We start from the raw sequence: 22,237 nt of genomic DNA on the forward strand, positions 1-22,237 counted from the left end.
CTACCCCAGCTTCCACCCCACCACCACCCCAGCTTCCATCCCAGCTTCCACCCCAGCTTCTGCCCCACCACCACCCCAGCTTCCACCCCAGCTTCCGCCCCACCACCACCCCAGCTTCTACCCCACCACCACCCCAGCTTCAGCCCCACCACCACCCCAGCTTCCGCCCCACCACCACCCCAGCTTCCGCCCCAGCTTCCACCCCAGCTTCCGCCCCAGCTTCCGCCCCACCACCACCCCAGCTTCCGCCCCAGCTTCCGCCCCACCACCACCCCAGCTTCCGCCCCAGCTTCCGCCCCACCACCACCCCAGCTTCCGCCCCATCTTCCGCCCCAGCTTCCGCCCCACCACCACCCCAGCTTCTACCCCAGCTTCCGCCCCAACTTCCGCCCCATCTTCCGCCCCAGCTTCCGCCCCACCACCACCCCAGCTTCCGCCCCAGCTTCCGCCCCAGCTTCCGCCCCAGCTTCCACCCCACCACCACCCCAGCTTCTACCCCAGCTTCCACCCCACCACCAACCCAGCTTCTACCCCAGCTTCCGCCCCAGCTTCCGCCCCAGCTTCCACCCCACCACCACCCCAGCTTCCGCCCCAGCTTCCGCCCCAGCTTCCGCCCCAGCTTCCGCCCAAGCTTCCGCCCCAGCTTCCACCCCAGCTTCCACCCCAGCTTCCACCCCAGCTTCCACCTCACCACCACCCCAGCTTCCGCCCCACCACCACCCCAGCTTCCGCCCCACCACCACCCCAGCTTCCACCCCAGCTTCCACCCCAGCTTCCACCCCAGCTTCTACCTCACCACCACCCCAGCTTCCGCCCCACCACCACCCCTCCTTCTGCCCTACCACCACCCCAGCTTCCGCCCCAGCTTCCGCCCCAGCTTCCACCCCAGCTTCCACCCCAGCTTCCACCCCAGCTTCCACCTCACCACCACCCCAGCTTCCGCCCCACCACCACCCCAGCTTCCACCCCAGCTTCCACCCCAGCTTCCACCCCAGCTTCTACCTCACCACCACCCCAGCTTCCGCCCCACCACCACCCCTCCTTCTGCCCTACCACCACCCCAGCTTCCACCCCAGCTTCCACCTGTAGGCTCGGGGGTTAGTTATTTAATCATCACTCATCGTGCTATGTATATCTCTGGAGGGATGAGGCCCGAGCCTAGTCGCCAAACTCAACTATATGCTGCTTCTAATAAACATGTTAAAGAAACACGTGAGTTGTCTGACTGAAACGATCACTTTTTTTGGACCCATCTGTCTAAGCCTTTTAATGAAACCTCCATGGTTCCAGCATTTTCATTTCTAGAAATCATTTCAATTCCCCCATCAACACCAACACTTTCCAGGACATAAAGCTTAACATTGACATAATAAGGCAAAAGGTTCATTAGTTTAATATGTGGCTACTACTCACTGTAGATATACCAACATGCAACGAGCCAACGTGCCTCAGTTTGCTTTGAAAAGAACAGAAACGTCTCACCTGAACACATCCCACTCCAGAGTTGAAACTGATGGTGTGTGTGTGTGCTCTGAAATAACTTTCTATCCCCACATCTCACTCTGTTTTTCTTACCTACAGCATCCCCCATGTTGTCCCCTCCCTCCTCAGGGTTCAGCAGCTCTGTCTTGTTGTTTTTGGTTTTGATGGTCGGCCTTCGCCTCGTTCCTATCAAAGAGAAACATAGAGAATAGCGTCTTCATAAGTTTGTTTAAACCATATTATTCTGTTTCTCACTTGTAGGTGTTTCATGCTAAACCCAACATGTAACTGAGCAATTCTGGCTGACTTAGCTGTGGGTAGAATATGCAAATAAACCCCGTTTAACTTTCCAAATGACCCGTTTGACTTTTATTCAAACTTCCGATTGTTCTTCTGCTGTTTTTGTATGAAACCCTTTCTTACTAAGGCAAGGATCAGATATTCATAGCTCCTTCTATGAGCCAGATTACAGTGCGGAGGAAGAATAATGCCTTGCCAACCAACCGGTGACGATAGCAGTGCAACGACCCCAATGCATTGTGGTAGTTGTAGGTTTTTAACCACATAAGCATTAGCGGATAAAACAGTTTTTCCTGGTCATGTAGCACCAATTTCAAACATGTTTGTGCATTTCTACACTGTATGCAGCCCATATTAATAAACAGCCTATCTCTACAGCGGTGATTAGCATTGCTAGCTAAAGACAATGCTAAAATACAGTATGTACCGAACCAGCCAATAAGAAGAGCCCGTTTAGATTTGTAGTCATACAATCTTTTTTGATTTCCTTTATCTCCATGTATATCTGTCTTGATACTGTCTGAACATTTTATTCTGTCTCACTTAAAGTAAACAAACACAATAAAACAATTATGGTTAGTTACCATCAAAGTTCCCAGGGACGTCATCGTCAGCCAGGATCACTTCTTCTGAACATAAGGGGAATAAGACGTCAATACACCGCATTTCTATTCAGTTGTTTTTCTACAATGAGCAGTGTGTGTGTGTGTGTGTGTGTGTGTGTGTGTGTGTGTGTGTGTGTGTGTGTGTGTGTGTGTGTGTGTGTGTGGGTGTGTGTGTGTCTTGACCTGCTTTGCAGATCCACTCCAGGTATCCGTTGAGCTCTCTCTCAATCTGCTGCTGTCGCCTCAGCTTTAGGAACTCGCTCCGGTTCTCCACCCGCTCTCTCTCTTTGGCAAATTCCCTGTTGGACACATTTTCAGTGTCTAATTACATTTAGCTCATTTCAATCAAACAAAACACCACATATAAACGAACCAGAACATGGAGAAGTATGCAGTGGGATATACAGAGGTGGGAAGTAGTGGAGTACAAATACTTTGTTACTGTACTTCAGTACATGTTTCTGGTATCAGTACTTTACTGCACTACTTATTTTTCTGACAACTTTTTACTTTGACTTCTTACATTTTGAACACTAATACCTGTACTTTCTACTTCTTACATGTTGGACACAAATACCTGTACTTTCTACTTCTTACATGTTGGACACAAATACCTGTACTTTCTACTTCTTACATGTTGGACACAAATACCTGTACTTTCTACTTCTTACATGTTGGACACAAATACCTGTACTTTCTACTTCTTACATGTTGAACACAAATACCTGTACTTTCTACTTCTTACATGTTGAACACTAATACCTGTACTTTCTACTTCTTACATGTTGAACACTAATACCTGTACTTTCTACTTCTTACATGTTGAACTCAAATACCTGTACTTTCTACTTCTCACATGTTGAACTCAAATACCTGTACTTTCTACTTCTCACATGTTGAACTCAAATACCTGTACTTTCTACTTCTTACATGTTGAACACAAATACCTGTACTTTCTACTTCTTACATGTTGAACACAAATACCTGTACTTTCTACTTCTTACATGTTGAACACAAATACCTGTACTTTCTACTTCTTACATGTTGAACACAAATACCTGTACTTTCTACTTCTTACATGTTGAACACAAATACCTGTACTTTCTACTTCTCACATGTTGAACTCAAATACCTGTACTTTCTACTTCTTACATGTTGAACACAAATACCTGTACTTTCTACTTCTTACATGTTGAACACAAATACCTGTACTTTCTACTTCTTACATGTTGAACAAAAATACCTGTACTTTCTACTTCTTACATGTTGAACACAAATACCTGTACTTTCTACTTCTCACATTTTCCAAACAGGCTGGTTCCTTTAGTCTGAATGTGTGTTTGGTGGCGTGATCATTATTATTCAGAGTCATTGCGTGCCTCTTGATTTGAACCCAATTTGTGTATCCATCATTTCCCGGTGTGACGGCTGTCGCCTCTCCGGTCCTGTTAATCCTGTTTTGCTATCCTGTAAATGAGCTGTGTGGTTGCTTCAACGTGATTGGCTACCAATTCCTGGTTCCGCCCCCGAAGATCCTGATTGGAGCACGCCGGGCCCGACGCACTCCAATCCCCATGCCATCCCAGCGCACACCTGCCAGAGATGACGCTACAAAGCCTGGGGACAGCTATCACTCGGGAGGCTCTGTTGCAATCAGACGCCTCACACATCTTGCTCCTGTGTGGACACGTTAACCTTCAAGCTAGATTGTATTTTGACTCTGAACTGTGTTTAGTGTTGTGTGTTAGGGGGGTTTAGTTATGTGTTTAGAGTAGCGTGTTTTGTTCCCATGTTGTTAACTGCGTTTACCTGCAGCCTCCTTCCAATTAGTGTTGACTGGAAGTGATCTCAGGTGTGTCAACGAGTCCTCCTTCTGTTAGATTTGTTTGGCTTAGGCTATTTTTGTTTCATCTTGTTGTACACCTTCATTGTTATTTATTAAACCCTATTATAGTTATTACCAAGTCCTTTCTGGTGTGTGTTGTTTTCCTATACCCTAGAGGGGGACGTAACATACTTGGGGGCTCGTCCGGGATATATTCATCTGAATTCTGGGGTTATAAGTGGGTTTGGTGCTAACAATTGGGTAAAACCTTGAGTGCAGTTCACCTGGGTATGGCATCGTTTGATTTGAAGTCCTTTTTAATCAGACCGTCAGTCAAGCAGCTGGATCAGTTGCAAAGCAGTTATTAAAAGCAGATTTAAAGGCTGTCATTGTGGATGAGTTGGTGGAACGGGGTAATCTTGTGTTGCTTGCACTGTCTGATGCGGTACCGGAAGATTGGGAGACGCAGAAGCTTGAGGCGCATTTGAGCGCAGCGCTGCGGTGGCCGGCTGAATCGTGGGCTCTCCTGGTGCAATGTAAAATTCATGGGAGAGCTCAGGAAGCAGTGTCTGCTCTTTCTTTGGATGAAAGTCTTGATTATGACACCGTTAAAACTACCATCTTCAGAGTGTATGAACTCGTACCCGAAGCTTACCGGCAGAAATGTAGTTACCATAGGAAGGGTCCTAATCAAACCCATGTGGAGTTTGCCAGGGAAAAGAGGATGATGTTTGCGAAGTGGATTGCTTCCTGTAAAGCCGTGGATTATGGTGCTCTGAGAGAATGAATTTTGATGGAAGAATTTAAGAAATGTTTGTCCGAGCGCATCGTGGTGTACCTAAATGAGCAGAAAGTGAATACTCTCTCAGCTGCAGCTGTGTTGGCTGACGAGTATGTGCTTACCCACAAATCTATGTTTTCTCCGGGTTTTACTGATCAGCCCCGCCGGGTGACAGCTGCACCCTTTACTCAGCCATCGAATGTGTGTAATGTGGAAAAAGAGGAGAGAGAGTGCTATTACTGTCACCAGCCAGGACACGTCATTGCAAACTGTGAGACTCTGAAGCGTAGGGAGCAGCCACAAAATATGTCCCAGCCGAAAGCCATCGGCTTAATTAAAGCAGAGTCACTTACTAATCCTACAACTGATACTGACGAGATAGATGACTGTTTTAAGCCCTTCGTATTAGATGGGTTGATATCTTTAACTGGTAAGCCTGCCGATCAGAGACCCGTGCATATACTGCGAGACACTGGAGGTGCACAATCTGTGATAGTTGCCTCTGCGCTGCCACTTTCTGACCAGTCAGCCTGTGGTTATGGCTCCATACTATGTGGCATTGAGATGGATTATGTTCCACGGCCCGTACACACTGTACATGTGCAGTCAAGATTAGTCACCGGTTTTTTCCCTGTTGCTGTGTGTCCCGCGTTACCTATACGAGGTATAGTATTTTTGATGGGAGACGATATTGCGGGTGGTAAGGTGACTCCTGCACTGGGTGTAATGGACGGCCCTCGGTCCGCCCGGTCACCTGAGGTAATACAAACTCACATTTTCCCTAGTTGTGCAGTCACATGTGCACAGGGGCGTAAGACGACTCAGATGTGACTCTGTCTGATAATATGTTTGTGCCGATGCTTCCAGAAGAAGCTGTGACCGAGGAAAAGAAAGAAGATGTGGCTTCCCCTTCTCACGAGGATGTCGCGAGACCAACGCAACATGCCGGCTCAGACACGCCTCCCGCCAGACCGACTCTCCCGGTAACCCGAGAGTGTCTGCTAGGCTATCAGTTAGTCGTCTTCGGTCTATTGTTAGCCTTACGGTACCTTGAGATTTGTGTGGGATCTAGCTTTTGGTTAATTGTGATGTGTATTTGCTAGCTAAGATCCCTTCATGTTATGGACCCGCCTGTACCGGCACCACCAGCGGCTCACGCAGTGGGCTCTGATCGAGCGGGACTACCAGGTTAGATACCTGTCATATAAAAGGGCTCAGAGAGTGTGTTGGCCGATGACATCTCCAGGTCGGTTGGTGTTATTCGTGTGTGTGTGTGTGTGTGTTATTAGATGGGATCGTAGTGTGTGTGTAGTTTCACAAAACCTGTGGGTTTGTGTTTTAAGTGGGGGGGGTGTGACGGCTGTCGCCTCTCCGGTCCTGTTAATCCTGTTTTGCTATCCTGTAAATGAGCTGTGTGGTTGCTTCAACGTGATTGGCTACCAATTCCTGGTTCCACCCCCGAAGATCCTGATTGGAGCACGCCGGGCCCGACGCACTTCAATCCCCATGCCATCCCAGCGCACACCTGCCAGAGATGACGCTACAAAGCCTGGGGACAGCTATCACTCGGGAGGCTCTGTTGCAATCAGACGCCTCACACATCTTGCTCCTGTGTGGACACGTTAACCTTCAAGCTAGATTGTATTTTGAGTCTTCTGAACTGTGTTTAGTGTTGTGTGTTAGGGGGGTTTAGTTATGTGTTTAGAGTAGCGTGTTTTGTTCCCCTGCTGTTAACTGCGTTTACCTGCAGCCTCCTTCCAATTAGTGTTGACTGGAAGTGATCTCAGGTGTGTCAACTAGGCTCCTTTTTTAGAGTCCTCCTTCTGCTTCTAGCAGTAGATTTGCGCCCTTTTGGCTCTTTTGTTTGGCTTAGGCTATTTTTGTTTCATCTTGTCGTACACCTCCATTGTTATTTATTAAACCCTATTATAATTATTACAAAATCCATTCTGGTGTGTGTTGTTTTCCTCTACCCTAGAGGGGGACGTAACACCTGGTCTTCTCTAAAGAAGAGGGACCAATGAAAACGTTGTCATGTTGCCGTTGTTCAGCATGGAAACATTCATTAGCTAACAATGACATTATTGTTCTATTAATATAAAGGGAGGTCAGGTACTCTTTAAAACAGCTGCTAGTTATGGGTACTTTTTACTGAAGCACATTTAAAAATACATACTTCCTTTCTTTTACTTGAGTGAAGTTTAGTCAGTACTTCTACTTTTTAAACACGAGTATCTGCACTTCTACTTGAGTAAAGGATGTGCGTACTTTTGCCATCTCTGGTTATATACTGTATGGGAAGACATTGTGAAAATGAGCTGAAGTGTCGTACCCTGAGAGTACACCCAGCACCAGGTTGAGCATGAAGAAGGAGCCGATGATGATGAGGGGGATGTAGTACATCCAGTTCCAGGTACTGCCTCCCACATCATTACTCTGCAGGGGGAAAGAGAGACAGAGGTATTAGTGGTCATCTAAAATGTAAAATGGGATTTAAATGAAGACTTTTGACAACCTGAACGTCCTGAAATTCTTCACTTTTATTGAACCTTCGCTCTACTTCTACACAGACTCTTTCCCTCTTTGTTTTAGTATGTTATCTATGATATGCACTGACTACACCTCAGTATGAAACAGTCTTGGTGAGAGTTTATTACTTCATGCTTTTAGCTCTAAATACTTCCTGTACCAAAGTCACGAGAACCCACACTTCAGTATCAATGTCAATCAATGCTAACATTCTTTAAAGGTGATGGTACATAACTTCATTTTCTTCAGTGTGTAAGAAATCTATTATTTTCTCTGATAAGGCTATTGATAACAACAAATCCATGTTCAGCAAGAAGAGCATTACAGTTAGCTGTGAGCAGCCTGAAGGCAGCACAGTCCTGCTTGGCTATATTACAATGCTAACGTAGTTTCTATTTAGTTCAGTAACAATTAGTAGTACAATAAGTTAAATTGGCATTGTTTAAATCTGAGGTAAGAAGCTTGATCTATTTGTGGATGTAAGAACATGTTTTCAAAGCAATCTAACATAAGGCGCATTCACACCGCAGTACTTTTCCCACAAAGGTTCATGAGAACTTAGTTCATGAGAACTCTTTAGTTCTCATGAAGTACAGATCGCGTTCACACTGGAATAAGTTCCTGGGGAAGGATTAGGCAAATGAAGCCACTGAAGTCACTTCTTCTTCCTCTGCTTTGGGTTTACTGGCAGGCTGCAAATAACTTCACGGCGTATACTGCCACCTGAAGTCCCCGGCAGGAAGTCCCCGGAGTTGGGGACTAGTCCCAGCAGCTTCTACTGAAGCCTTACGAGTAAATCGCCAGAACGCCGACACACCTCCTCATCTCCACCGCTCCCATGTTTTATTTTGTGTTGCCATAAGTTAGTCTCTCTGTGTTTGTGCACTGGGCTAATGCCAATGCTAATAATGCTAATGAAAGGATAATAAAATGGCGGCTTCACAAAACGTTTTGGGAGTTTTACGGGGCGTGGTTTGCAATCCGCCCAGCCAATCAGACATAGGAACCTTTTTCTCCCACGAAAGTCCATGTTCACTAGCAGGGACTGAAAAGGGGCTAAAAAAGGTTCTGATGAACACATTTAGTTCAGGCTCTTTTTGGTGTGAACGCGACATATCGGAACTATATTGGGAAAAGTACTGCGGTGAAAGCGGCTATAGACTTATGACGGCCCAAGAGCCTGTGGCCTGTGAGTGTTCAGGTGTGTTGCAGGTTAATATCCAATGTGGCTGTGTCCCCTTTGAAATGTTCTGATAATCTATAAGCAATAAAACTGCAATTCCGTTTTAAAATAGTAAAGCAGGCCATTCCTACGCTCTGTAGCAAGATTGAATGCGCGAAGACGCAACTTTTTTTTTAACATGAGTGTGTGCGGGACGATTTCCCTTCGATTCTATTGGCTCTAACGGTCAGAAAGAGATGTCACATGTCAAAATCGAGCAAGGGGGGCCAGAGATAAGGAAAATGGCCCCAGAAGAGGTTTTATTTGGTAAATCTGTCTAAAAAGGTCAAATATCACTTGTTTTGCATCAATCTTCATACAGGGTACTTATTATATGTTGTACTTTGGATTCCTAAAGCTTTTAGTCTACTAACCCATCATCCAATGTTAGTTTTCACTATAAGTACAAAATATCTTTTGGAGGGACACTGTAATTTACATTTGTTTACTATGTTCAATCTGAATTTACTTTAAAATAAAAACATCTATATTGATTCTGACTTTTCTACATCCACCTCACAGGTTTATCATTACTTTGAGAAAAAAGATTATTAATTTAACCCTTTTAGAAGGGAAGATATGGTCATTTGTTCTGGGAATGTCATTTTCGAGCCTGAAACCTGAAAAACAGGCTTGGGGCTTAAGAGGTAAATCATGTGCAGAGAAGTATTTGGATTTAGAAACAACAACATAGTCGCTTCATGTGCAGTGTCACATTCCTGCATCTCCTGCTCCACAAACATCGATTGCAGCGAGGCGTCCGGAGAGCAGGTCAACAGAAACCACATCGACTGACACCGTGTCACAATCAGAGACATCAGGTGACTGCAGGATATAGTGTGTGAATGGGACTCAGCTGATCATTATCTGCTGCTGGAGTGCCGTGTGCAGGCTTTTATCCTGCATGGTACAGTGCAAGCAGCCTGTTCTCTATTAAACTTTCATTGGTTTCCTCCTGACTGCCTGTGTGAGTGTGGAAGTCAGCCTCCATCCATCAGAAAAGATGTTAAATATAGAGCGAGACGGACCAGAATAGAGAGTGGAAGAGAAGGAGGCGGAGGGGGAGGGAGAGCCACTCGGAAAGGCAGGAAAAGGACAGTTGAGATAAAGGAAGTCAAACAGAGAGCCATAAAGGGAGAGAAGGACGCACAATGGCTTTTGGACAGACAAATGGAGTTTTGAATCAAATCTCAAACTACTTTATGCCTCGTTTAGCTGAATGAAATCAAAGCGAATCGCCAACCTACACGCCCACCTGCCCCCCGAGCCCTCAGGACGCTAAATACCCTAAACAAGGAATGCACGATATGGAGATTTTTTTACAGCTGATACTGATTAGCGATCATTTCTTGTTTCTCAACCATGATACCGATGAAAAAACAACAGATTATTACACATCATTTGTGTTCTCAAATGAAATAATAATAACATTAAAGTGTGGTACAGTGGATAGAGCCTTGGTGTTGGGATCAGGGGGTCACAGGTTCAAACCCCACTGCAGTCAGCATGTCGTTGTGTCCCTGAGACACTTCACCCCAAATTGCTCCTGTGGGATTGTCCACAGTATTGAGTATGTAAGTTGCTTTGGATAAAAACAAGTGACATGTAATGTAACGTAAAGTTGACTTTGACTTATCTTAAACAGCCCAAATACAATCTTGTGTGAAGATTTCTGAAGGACTTCTGCGTTTTACTAAGTATTACACTTTATTTGTTCAAATCAAATACTGGACATTGAGGGTACGTGGGGTGCCATAGTTACCTATTTCATTATTGAACTAATTCACAATTTTCTTTTTTGTATTTACTTGGACAATTATTTCTGTTTTTCTGTTTTATTGTACTGCTCTGTTGGAGGGGCCTGGGACCTAAGATTTCCCTCGTCATAACTGCACTGTAGCTAGTGTACGTATGAGTAATAGAAGCCTTGAACCTTGAGGTGTGGTGCCTGAGAGTTGATGTTGTACTGTAAACCAAAAGTCAAAAAGGCAAGGTGGGTCTCATTCATCAGGCTAACTCACGAAGTAGAGCATTTCTGTCCACCCCTCCATGGTGATGCACTGGAAAACGGTGAGCACGGCGAACAGGATGTTGTCGAATTGCGTGATGCCGTAGTTGGGACCGATCCAGCGATGTTCACACCTCGTCTCGTTCGTACACAGTCTCGATGGCAACTCGTCCCCGCACGGCCGATCGTCCATTTGATCGCCTGATCAAAGACAGAAGAATCCACCGTTACATAAAGCAACTCCTTAAATCATTTAGCAGATGTCGTAACTCAAATTTAAGCATCTTATAAAACATATTATTATATGATATATTATAAGAAGTACTAAAGTTTTCTTGTTTCATTAAAAATCAACACAGTCTTTAATTTCATTATCATTTGAATTGTGTTTTTTGTGCCGAATTTTTGTCCACTTTAGAAGAGAACACACAATTAAGTTTTGTTTTATTATTCTTTTTACTTTAGGGGCGGGACATCTATAACGTATGTGCAATATGTGCAATATATATATATGCCGTTAAAAACTGTGCAATATATACCTGGCTGCTAAATCCTCAGAACTGTTACAGGATGTGTATCTTTTTGTAAAATGTGTAACTTCTTATTTTTAATTCCCATTTTTTTTAATTTTAGGACTTTTTTTATGCATGCTTAGGTAACATTAAAGGGGACGTATAATGCAAAATGCACTTTTATATGTCTTTTATACATCAATATGTGTCGGGGAACTCACGCAGCGTCAGAAAATAAAACCCTCTCTCTTTTGCTCCGTACCCACATCTTTTAAAAACGGGGGAACAACGGAGCGGATACAGATTTGCTGCCGATATGATGTAATTTCCGATGGTGGACCCACAGAAAGTTGCTATCAGAAACAATGCCTGACGTGTTTTGGACGCAATCTCGTCTTTGTTTACATTAGCAAGCCTCGCTAACACTCAGAGCTAACCTGTACTGGAGAGCACATGTGTTTAAAAGGCAGGAAATAAAAAAAAGAACTCACCTTGTGATAAACCCGCAAGAGAAAAAGCATTTGAGCTCCATACTGTTTCAGAGATAATCCTTGATGCGGTTTAGAACAGAATTTAACTTTATCTCCGTTACATTTACATTACATTGTGACTTACAGTAAGTGCATTCGACCAACAAGATACAACCTTGAAGAAAACAGAATCGTATAAGTACATCAGGTTTCATAGAGCCAAACATTTCAAGTGCTACTCAACTGGCTTTAGATTAGCCAGTCCTTTATTCGTATATAAGTGCTTTGTTAGTAATTCTATCGCTCGAAGTGGAGTCTAAAGAGATGAGTTTTCAGTTTGCGCCGGAAGATGTGTAAGCTATCTGCTGTCCTGATTTCAATGGGGAGCTCATTCCACCATTTTGGAGCCAGGATAGCAAACCCACGTGTTTTTGCTGAAGGGAACTTGGGTCCCCCTCGCAGTGCGGGTGCAGCGAGCTGTTTGGCTGATGCAGAGCGGAGTGCACGTGCTGGGGTGTACGGTTTAACCATGTCCTGGATGTAGGAAGGGCCAGATCCATTCACAGCATGGTACGCAAGTACCAATGTCTTGAAGTGGATTCTAGCAGTTACTGGAAGCCAGTGAAGGGAGCGGAGGAGCGGAGTGGTGTGGGAACATTTAGGAAGGTTGAAGACCAGACGAGCCGCTGCATTCTGGATGAGCTGCAGAGGTCGGAGGGCACATGCAGGTAGACCAGCCAGGAGGGAGTTTCAGTAGTCTAGGCGTGAGATGACGAGAGCCTGGACCAGAACCTGCTTGGCTTTCTGGGTCAGCTGGGGACGTATCCTCCTGATGTTGTAAAGAGTGTATCTGCAGCAGTGGGTTGTAGCAGCGATGTTTGCAGTGAAGGACAGTTTGTTATCTAGGGTCACACCCAGATTCCTTGCAGTCTGAGTCGGGGAAACAACAGAGGTGCCGATGTTGATTGTTAGGTCAAGAGTGGGGCGATCTTTTCCCGGAAGGAAAAGCAGTTCAGTCTTGTCAAGGTTGAGCTTGAGGTGGTGAGCAGACATCCACTGAGAGATGTCAGCTAGACAAGCAGAGATGCGTGCGACGACCTGGGTCTCTTAGCGGGGAAAGGACAGAATTAATTGGGTGTCGTCAGCGTAGCAGTGGTATGAAAAACCATTCGGGCTAATGACTGATCCGAGCGAGTTTGTGTACAGAGAGAAGAGGAGGGGACCAAGAACAGAGCCCTGAGGGACCCCTGTAGTTGATTGACAAGGGTCGGACTCGGACCCTCTCCAAGTTACCCTGTAGGTGCGGTCTTTGAGGTATGAGGTGAGGAGGGAAAGTGCAGAGCCTGAAACTCCAAGTTCTTGGAGAGTGCGAAGGAGGATCTGATGATTCACCGTGTCAAATGCAGCAGACAGGTCCAAAAGGATAGAATTCTGATCAGGCATTAGCTCCGCCTCCTCTTTTTTCTTTTTAAGTTAAGGACCCAAAATCTGTGTTTCTCTAACAGGGCTGCAAAAGAGGGGTATGAGCAGTATGAGGCATGGCTACAATGGGTGATCTGTTTGGTATTTTAAGCAAAAAAACTTCACAGACATGTTTTGTAGGTATGGCCCTACAATACATGTTTCCATTATAGGATAATAGGTCCACTTTAAGCTGTCTTTGGCTCTTTTCTGCTGTAACAATTTAAATATCCCCTTTTTTGGACTAATAAAGGTATTCCGATTCTGATATACACTTTTTGACAGTTTACACGGACTTAAGTGTTTTTTTGAGTGGTTGTGTAAACAGACCACCAAGTCCACTGAGACAAATGTAACATTTGTGATATTGGGCGATATAAATAAACATAGATTGATTGATTGACAGACTCTATGGAGCCTTGTGTATAAGTAACTATAGTATCTGTGACAAACAAACCTGATTGGGGCACCTTTTTTAAACTATAGTATCCGGTAAAAGCATACCAAAGCAATGTGTTTTAGTATGGATGCAGTAACCAGAAGAAGACCTTAGTGAGAGCCTTACAAAACACATTTCAGCCGCGTTTGTCTTACCTGATACTTTGTCATAGCAGGTGTTGTGGAACTGTCCCATGTAGAACTCCAGGCCGATGATGGCGAACATAAGTATGGCCACGAACAGCAGGAGGCCGATCTGCAGCAGAGGGATCATCGCCTTCATAATGGACTTCAGCACCACCTGCAGGCCTGGAGGACACAAACAGAAGACATGCTTAAAGGTCTGTTTCCTGTTTCCAAAGTGCTGATTCTCTGTCTGTTACTTTAGATGAAAATAAGGAGCCCCTCCCCACGCCCCTCTGAGAGATATTTGGTTACAAAGAACTCAATGGTGCTCTAGGAGGTGATTCATGTGATAAGGTAGGGGGGGGGGGGGGGGGGGGGGGGGTTACCTTGGTTGCTGAAGTACAAACAATCCTACTTTCTTTCGTTCAGCAGGATAATCTCCACATATTATATTTATATCTCCACAACACCATTTTACCAGAAGTACACATCTAAAGTTAGCCTATAAAGAAGCTACCTCGTGGTCACATGACTTCACGTCACCACCGCTAAGCTAAAGGAGGCTAATACAGGGCGTTATGACGTTCAGTAGTCTCAATTAGACACTAGTAGTTAGCAAAAGCAGTTTTTACAGACATAGAAGCTCCAGACTTTTACCAGTTGGGAATTTACTGACACATTTGATGTTGTAGAACAAACCAAAAAAAGTATCTAGCTTGTATTAACCCCACATCTTATTTGAGGCATCCAACCAGAATATGTTCAAAGAACTGTTGACATCAGGACGAGGGAATAGGACATTTCAAAATACTGATCTGATGGATGTTTGCTGGATTCAAGGCAAACTGATATATTATAGCAGAATAAATTAAGGTAATGTTTGTCCGGCTATTACATTCAAATTGTTGAAGTTGTTTGTTGATTGTTGTTGTTTCTTATTGACATGAGTCTTGCTACAAACCAAGAAACAATATGAGTAACTTTAACTGTTAGCTGTTACTCTGGCTGTGGTACAATTGTGGATTGTCTATGAAATATTTTTACGTTTGAGGTGGTTTACAGCCATATCAAACAGTTTACAGTATATGACAGACACTGCGGTTACAGTAATTGACGCTTACAGGGTCTTTCGCACACAGAAACACAATGATATGTTTCTTTCTTCAAACCAAGAAACAATATGAGCACTTAGCTACATTTCTGTTTGAATAAAAATGTATAGTTAGTCCATTTCTTTGAAGACTGTTGAGTAAAAAGGTCTGTGATAGGTTTGTGGTGTTGAAATGCCAAACATTTGTATAAAGACATCTCAAACTGTTTTCAAGATATGACAGAGACTGTGGTTACAGTAGTTCAAGGGTGTCCAAACTACGGCCCGGGGGCCAAATGCGGGCCGTGGACCATTTTGAATCGGAATCGAATTAAAAAATTAAAAAAGTATAATGGAGTACGGCCCACAAATGAAACTTGTGCTTGTCTCATATTGTACTTCTTAAATATACATGTAAACATATATTACACAGTAGTATTCATGCGTTGATAAGCCCAATGACTTATTTACACAACAAGCTTGAAATACAGCCTTCCTATTTCTCCTTATTATCATCAATCTGAGGCTTCTGTTTTACTCTACCTACATTTGATTGATTTGAACTGAACTTATGAGGCAATACACCTCTAGTGATTGGCCAAGCCCTTCGTATATTTGTCTGTATGTGTCCCTCTCTGAAAAAAGTTTGGACACCCCTGCAGTAGTTGAAGCGTACAGTGTGCAAACAGAAACACAGAGCAAAGCACTTACTGGGAATCCCAGATACCAGTTTGAGAGGTCGAAGCACCCTAACGGCTCGGAGCGTCCTCAAGTCGAGTTGAGACCCCACTGACGACAAGATACTGCAAGAGAGAAGGAGAGAAAACAGAAAGCAAGTTCACTTTAAAAGGCTTTAACTTCCAAAATCGGCAAACTTTCTAAACATGCCTACTGGTCCCAGAGAGTCGTTTGATTTATAGTAGCAACATTGTCTAAAAGCATTGCTTGTACAATGGCACAATAAACCTGCTGAGCAAAGAGAAATGAATGTGTTCACAACAAAATCATTTGCTTTAACCACATTATTTCCACTTCAACATTTACACCTGAACAAACAACACCTACTGAGAGGAGTTAGAAGTGACAAGGACTGTATGGGAGTTAGGGTTAGACCATGGACCACGACACTCATTCAAGACAAATATTTCGATGTTGACAAAATACAACCTGCAACCTTTCTAACTTCTTACGGTTCAATAGCAACAGAGCAAAGGCACCATGATGACAGTGCACATTTGTATAAGTATGTGTTAAGTTGGTGTTGAGTGAAGATGTGTTTGTCAAATCCCCAAATATTGAGAACAAAATAACATGTATAAATGTATGTTATAACTGAAAACATCAATCTGAAGTCATACACTTTGGGGACAGATCTTTGGACATTTGAAGTTATAACCTAATTTAAAAAGTGAACTGTGTGAATGAGTTTTAGGGTAAGGGTTGGACCATCGGTACACAGTACACTCATACAAGGACGAGTATTTAAATAATATAACTTGCTGCCTTTCCAACTTTCTACAGTTCAATTTGATGATTACGACTCATTTGCTTGATTATAATGAATGTTTAAAACTTAGAAACAAAGTGGATCTTGAGGCGAGATTCGCAAATGTCATATTCCCACATCTGAAGAAAAACTACGTTATTCGTTTTCGTGCTACAAGACAAGCAAGACATCTGCAGTCGTTTACTTTCTGGATGGATCATGACACATGAACGCCTCAAATTGCAGGTCAATGTATTACAACTAAAAGTATCCATTACTGAGGTTAGACTGACGGTCACAACAGGAGTGACTCAGGAGCTCTTTCCACTAATGCCTCTTCGTCATCATGACACGCCTCCCCCTGTGTGTGTGTGTGTGTGTGTGTGTGTGTGTGTGTGTGTGTGTGTGTGTGTGTGTGTGTGTGTGTGTGTGTGTGTGTGTGTGTGTGTGTGTGTGTGTGAGTGAGAAGCTCTGGTGTAAAGGCAGCCAGGGGACCGGTTGGAAATGTCCATGCTCTGTCTCGTACGGGGGCGTAAGGCAGGGTCTGTCCAACAGGAGGGGAGGGGGGAGTGAGGGGGCGTTCAGAGGGGATGCTCTGAGGAGAGAGAGAGATGAAGAGGAGGACGAGAGAGAGAGACGAAGAGGAGGAGGACAATAAATGGACTCACTTCGGCCTTAAGTCAGACGCCATTAGACGACAAAACAACGCCTGATTATTTAAAGGTGGGGTAGGTACGTTTGAGAAACCGGCTCGAGATACACTTTCTGTTATATTCCATGGAATGCTCTTAACATCCCGATAGCAATGAATATCTGAAGTGCTTTGACAACAAATCCATAAAAAAATGTCATCTGTTGAAGCCGTGGCGCTGTAAAAAGCTCGACCAATCATCTGAACCGGCCCGGCTAAAATAACTGGATGGCCTACCTGCCTGTCAGCCTTCCATCTGTGCACAAACTTATCTCGTGCCCGCATTGGTCATGTGCACGTTCGTGTGTGTTGGAGGAGGGGCTCTGTAAGGAAGTGGCAGATTTCTTCCGGCTGTGTATTTTCAAATTCTATCGCACTCGAGCTGGTTTCTCCAAAATGACCTACCCCACCTTTAAGAAAAAAGGTTTGCTTCTTTCCTCAAAGTTGCCTCCAGCACTTCATCATGTAGGAGTCTGAAAGGTGGCACTGCAGACACGCCATGCTCCTTCCTCACGCAGTCACATTTGACCCGTTTAGAAATGTTTCCAAAATAACTTAATTCCCACAAAAAACAACATGCAAACAGACAATTTCTGAACCCTCAGATGAATTGAGTTTTGAAAGAGGCGAACTGCACAGAACATCTGGCCCAACTAAAGGCAGTCAGTTAAAAACAAGTACACATGACTCACGTGATAACCAGGTAAAGGCACAAGACGGGCAAAGACATTGAAGATGAATGGAGATACATTTGAAATATGGCATCTCTTCCTCCCTCCATCCCTCTTCCTGTCTCCCCTCCTTCATCTTCATCCCCCACCCTCCTCCTCTTCCTCCTCCATCTGTCTCCAGGTTGGTTGCTAATTCCAGTAAGAGGTCATTTATTAACAGACACGGCACCAGCAGCCAAGCCCCTCATTCCCTCAATGGCTTTTTAACGGCCACGGCTAAAGGCCACGCTGCAGACCTGAAACACCGGCGCTCAGCAGATACAGCAAACCGCCCGAGGTCCAGTAAAGATCCAACAGACACACAGGCTGGAGATTATAGTCTGACATGTCTCTGAGTAATGAGAGAAACACAACAAGGTGGAAATAACCACATCTGCGTTTGATCTACAGGCGTAGTGGGATTTTAAAATCTACTTATTTCCAAAAAGCTATAACTGTCTTCACTTTCTGTTGTTCATTTGTTCCACGTTGTATTTTTGGTTCCTACCTTTTATGTCTAACATTAATAGAAGCGGAACTAATCTGCATTTTTTTTTGTGTTACACCTGTTTGTTTCATCGACGCACTTGAAAGTCGCAACGCAGAATGTAAAGAAAATCTAAGGAAACTAAGGAAACATGCAGTTAAAGATATCAGCCCCTCTAGATGACTAGCAGTGCTGGTTGTTTGTCTAAATGTGTGTGGTTGAGCTGCAGGTTATATGTATGCTATGCGCTAGCTTGTGCTACATGCTATTGTTAGCTTGTGCTACATGCTATGCGCTAGCTTGTGCTACATGCTATTGTTAGCTTGTGCTACATGCTGTGTGGGATGTGTGCCGTTTATTGTTTTATTTAGCGGCATTAACAGTGATGACTTGCATATATGCCATATTTATTTATTGTTTAACTTTTATATATTTTTTGTCTTACAACCCAGTTCTCACGGGTTGGAATAGGTCCCACAAGAATAAACCCCGTATTTAAATCAAGACCTCAGCCTCGTGTCATTACTGGAGGGAGCTACATACAAAACTGTTACTGCACAATACCACTTCTCACGTGCATTTTAAAGTGCTTCTTTCCTTTCCTGTAGTGTGTTTTGTGGAGTTTTTAGTGCATGTAAATGGTCTGCAAAGGCTAAAATCCATGTCTTCTCTCCAGTTCCACTCACCCCCCCCCCTGCCTGAAACGCCTCTATTGGACTCCCTTGATTACTTCCAGAACATAGTGACATATCTCTGTAACACTTGTGCTTCTTTTTCCTAGCCCTATGACACATTGTACATTATAGGCTGAGGGGCGGGACATCTATAAGCGGTTGACCAATCACAACAGAGATGGATTTCTGCATCCTGAGCAGATGGATGCGGCAAAAGAGCAAATGTTCTGTTTTCCTTCCCTGCCTCTCCTTCATGTGTCTCCCTTTTTCTTTCCTCCCGCACATCTCATTCTGATGCAGAGCTTCAATATCCATCCGCGCGAGACGGCAACCATCCGCCGCTGCCAGACTACCCAAAACCTCCAGGATGTAGTCACCCCTGGCAACGGCTGAAACCGGCCCACAATGCACCGGGGCGGCCGGTAGAGGGAGCAGCGACTGCCGCTTTAAAGGGGGACGAAGGGGGGAGGATGCGAGGAGGGGAGGTAGGAAAGAGGAAACAAGTGGAACAACAACATGAGGGTGAAGGAGGGAGAGGTAATTAATGAGAAGAAGGGGAGGAAAGCAACTGAGAGTAACAGAGAAGGAAAGATATGGCAAGAAGAGAGGTAGATAAGGATATGGAATAACTTATTTCACATTTTTAAGCTCCATATATTTGTATTAAACTACTAGAAACCTGCAGGTCCACTGCACTATATATATCTAATGAAATAAATAAAAATAACCACACTGCTGCTGTAACAAAATAACTTGTCAAATTGGGATTAATAAAGTATATCTATCTATCTATCTATCTATCTATCTATCTATCTATCTATCTATCTATCTATCTATCTATCTATCTATATAACTCTCACTTCATTAAATCCAGCCTGAAACGTTCCTTTTTGGTGCCAACTTTAAAAGAATAGTATTACTTGTATTCTTGTATTTTATACCAGTCTTATTGTATTTAAACTTATTAGAATCGTTGTTGTTATACCTACTTAACTGGGATTTTTGTCTTGATGCTTTAAATGTTTTCCTAAAGCACTCTGAACTGCCTTGTTCTGGAAATGCGTGAATAAAAAACTTTCTTTACCTATTTCATATCACTTATATATATATATATATATATATATTCATATCACAACCTGAACATGAAATATGAACTGTTACATTATTTGAAAAAGGGTCTTGAATGTAACGTGATATTAAGTGTCCTTGATTCTTGTCTTAAACACTTTGTTGATGTTGGTAATACAGAAAAAAATCTGACTTGATCTGACGATAACGGTTTTGTATGAATCAGATTTAAGAGTTTTACGGGCCAATGGAAGATTTTTCAGATCATTGGGGTTGAAAAGACCTGATACAGCGCTATATAAGTACAGTCCATTGACTATACCTATTTTTGGATAAAGCTTTTCTGTCAATGTCACCTTGTCTTGAACTGTCTCCCACATCTTTCTCAACCATTTAGCTGCAATAGCAGTTATGACCAAGATGTATGAAAACATGTCAGATGTGTCCTTAGACATGAGAGTCCATGATGGAATACAGACTGGGAGAGAATATACAGAAGATCCCTCGAGAGAAAGAGTGAACAGATTGAAAGAGAGTGATAGTCCTGTGTGTCAAAAGTGTGAGATTCCACTGCAGCGAGAGAGAGAGAGAGAAACCCTGAAGAGAGACGAGCGACTCCAGAGAGAAGGAGAGGATGTCTGCTGAGGGAGAAGGTGTTTGGACAGCGATGACAGAAGCGTTCACTCCCGGGAAACACCTTACAATCAAACTGTAACGCACGCACGCACGCACGCAGCAAGTCAGCATTCACCCTCTCAAACACATTCATACAGAGGCAGAGGCTTCCATACAAGGCACCACCAGATCAAATAAACTATCATTCACACACTTACACTCGTCCTTCCAAAGGAAACAATGAAAAGGGCTGGGGATCGAACCACGGACCTTCTAATTGGACGATGAGCCACGGACGCCCCCAAACTGTGTGGCAAAACCAAGTGATTACAACCTCCAGGTTTGTTATGTAATGCCAAGAGGTTTTCCCAATGACTGTTCACCCTCTGTCTGAAACCAGAGTCCAGTCTGCTCTGCCCAATTCAACCATTTAATGAAAACATCTTGGTTTAATCCCCGTATTAAAGAGTCCTCTCCTGCTGATGTTCAGGTGTATATCAGTATGTAGTGTCTCCACTTTAAAGAGTCCTCTCCTGCTGATGTTCAGGTGTATATCAGTATGTAGTGTCTCTACTTTAAAGAGTCCTCTCCTGCTGATGTTCAGGTGTATATCAGTATGTAGTGTCTCCACTTTAAAGAGTCCTCTCCTGCTGATGTTCAGGTGTATATCAGTATGTAGTGTCTCTACTTTAAAGAGTCCTCTCCTGCTGATGTTCAGGTGTATATCAGTATGTAGTGTGTCTACTTTAAAGAGTCCTCTCCTGCTGATGTTCAGGTGTATATCAGTATGTAGTGTCTCCACTTTAAAGAGTCCTCTCCTGCTGATGTTCAGGTGTATATCAGTATGTAGTGTCTCTACTTTAAAGAGTCCTCTCCTGCTGATGTTCAGGTGTATATCAGTATGTAGTGTCTCCACTTTAAAGAGTCCTCTCCTGCTGATGTTCAGGTGTATATCAGTATGTAGTGTCTCTACTTTAAAGAGTCCTCTCCTGCTGATGTTCAGGTGTATATCAGTATGTAGTGTGTCTACTTTAAAGAGTCCTCTCCTGCTGATGTTCAGGTGTATATCAGTATGTAGTGTCTCTGCTTTAAAGAGTCCTCTCCTGCTGATGTTCAGGTGTATATCAGTATGTAGTGTCTCTACTTTAAAGAGTCCTCTCCTGCTGATGTTCAGGTGTATATCAGTATGTAGTGTCTCTACTTTAAAGAGTCTCTCCTGCTGATGTTCAGGTGTATATCAGTATGTAGTGTCTCTACTTTAAAGAGTCCTCTCCTGCTGATGTTCAGGTGTATATCAGTATGTAGTGTCTCTACTTTAAAGAGTCCTCTCCCTGCTGATTTTCAGGTGTATATCAGTATGTAGTGTCTCTACTTTAAAGAGTCCTCTCCTGCTGATGTTCAGGTGTATATCAGTATGTAGTGTCTCTACTTTAAAGAGTCCTCTCCTGCTGATGTTCAGGTGTATATCAGTATGTAGTGTCTCTACTTTAAAGAGTCATCTCCTGCTGATGTTCAGGTGTATATCAGTATGTAGTGTCTCTACTTTAAAGAGTCCCTCTCCTGCTGATGTTCAGGTGTATATCAGTATGTAGTGTCTCTACTTAAAGAGTCCTCTCCTGCTGATGTTCAGGTGTATATCAGTATGTAGTGTCTCTAC

At 43.7% G+C, this 22,237-nt stretch overlaps 1 protein-coding gene across 1 annotated transcript in view; it reads right to left on the reverse strand.

Annotated features, from left to right (window-relative positions):
• LOC307045206 (voltage-dependent P/Q-type calcium channel subunit alpha-1A-like) overlaps window positions 1-22,237 on the reverse strand; it is a 166,811-nt gene that overhangs the window by 91,734 nt on the left and 52,840 nt on the right. Inside the window, 7 exon segments of the mRNA XM_079690737.1 lie at window positions 1,576-1,668; window positions 2,367-2,408; window positions 2,571-2,686; window positions 7,326-7,429; window positions 10,766-10,953; window positions 13,790-13,942; window positions 15,561-15,652. Of these exon segments, the coding sequence (XP_079546863.1) occupies window positions 1,576-1,668; window positions 2,367-2,408; window positions 2,571-2,686; window positions 7,326-7,429; window positions 10,766-10,953; window positions 13,790-13,942; window positions 15,561-15,652 (788 nt within the window).

This window comes from Notothenia rossii (assembly GCF_949606895.1).
Source record: "Notothenia rossii genome assembly, chromosome: 1".
Classification (NCBI taxonomy): Eukaryota; Metazoa; Chordata; class Actinopteri; order Perciformes; family Nototheniidae; genus Notothenia; species Notothenia rossii.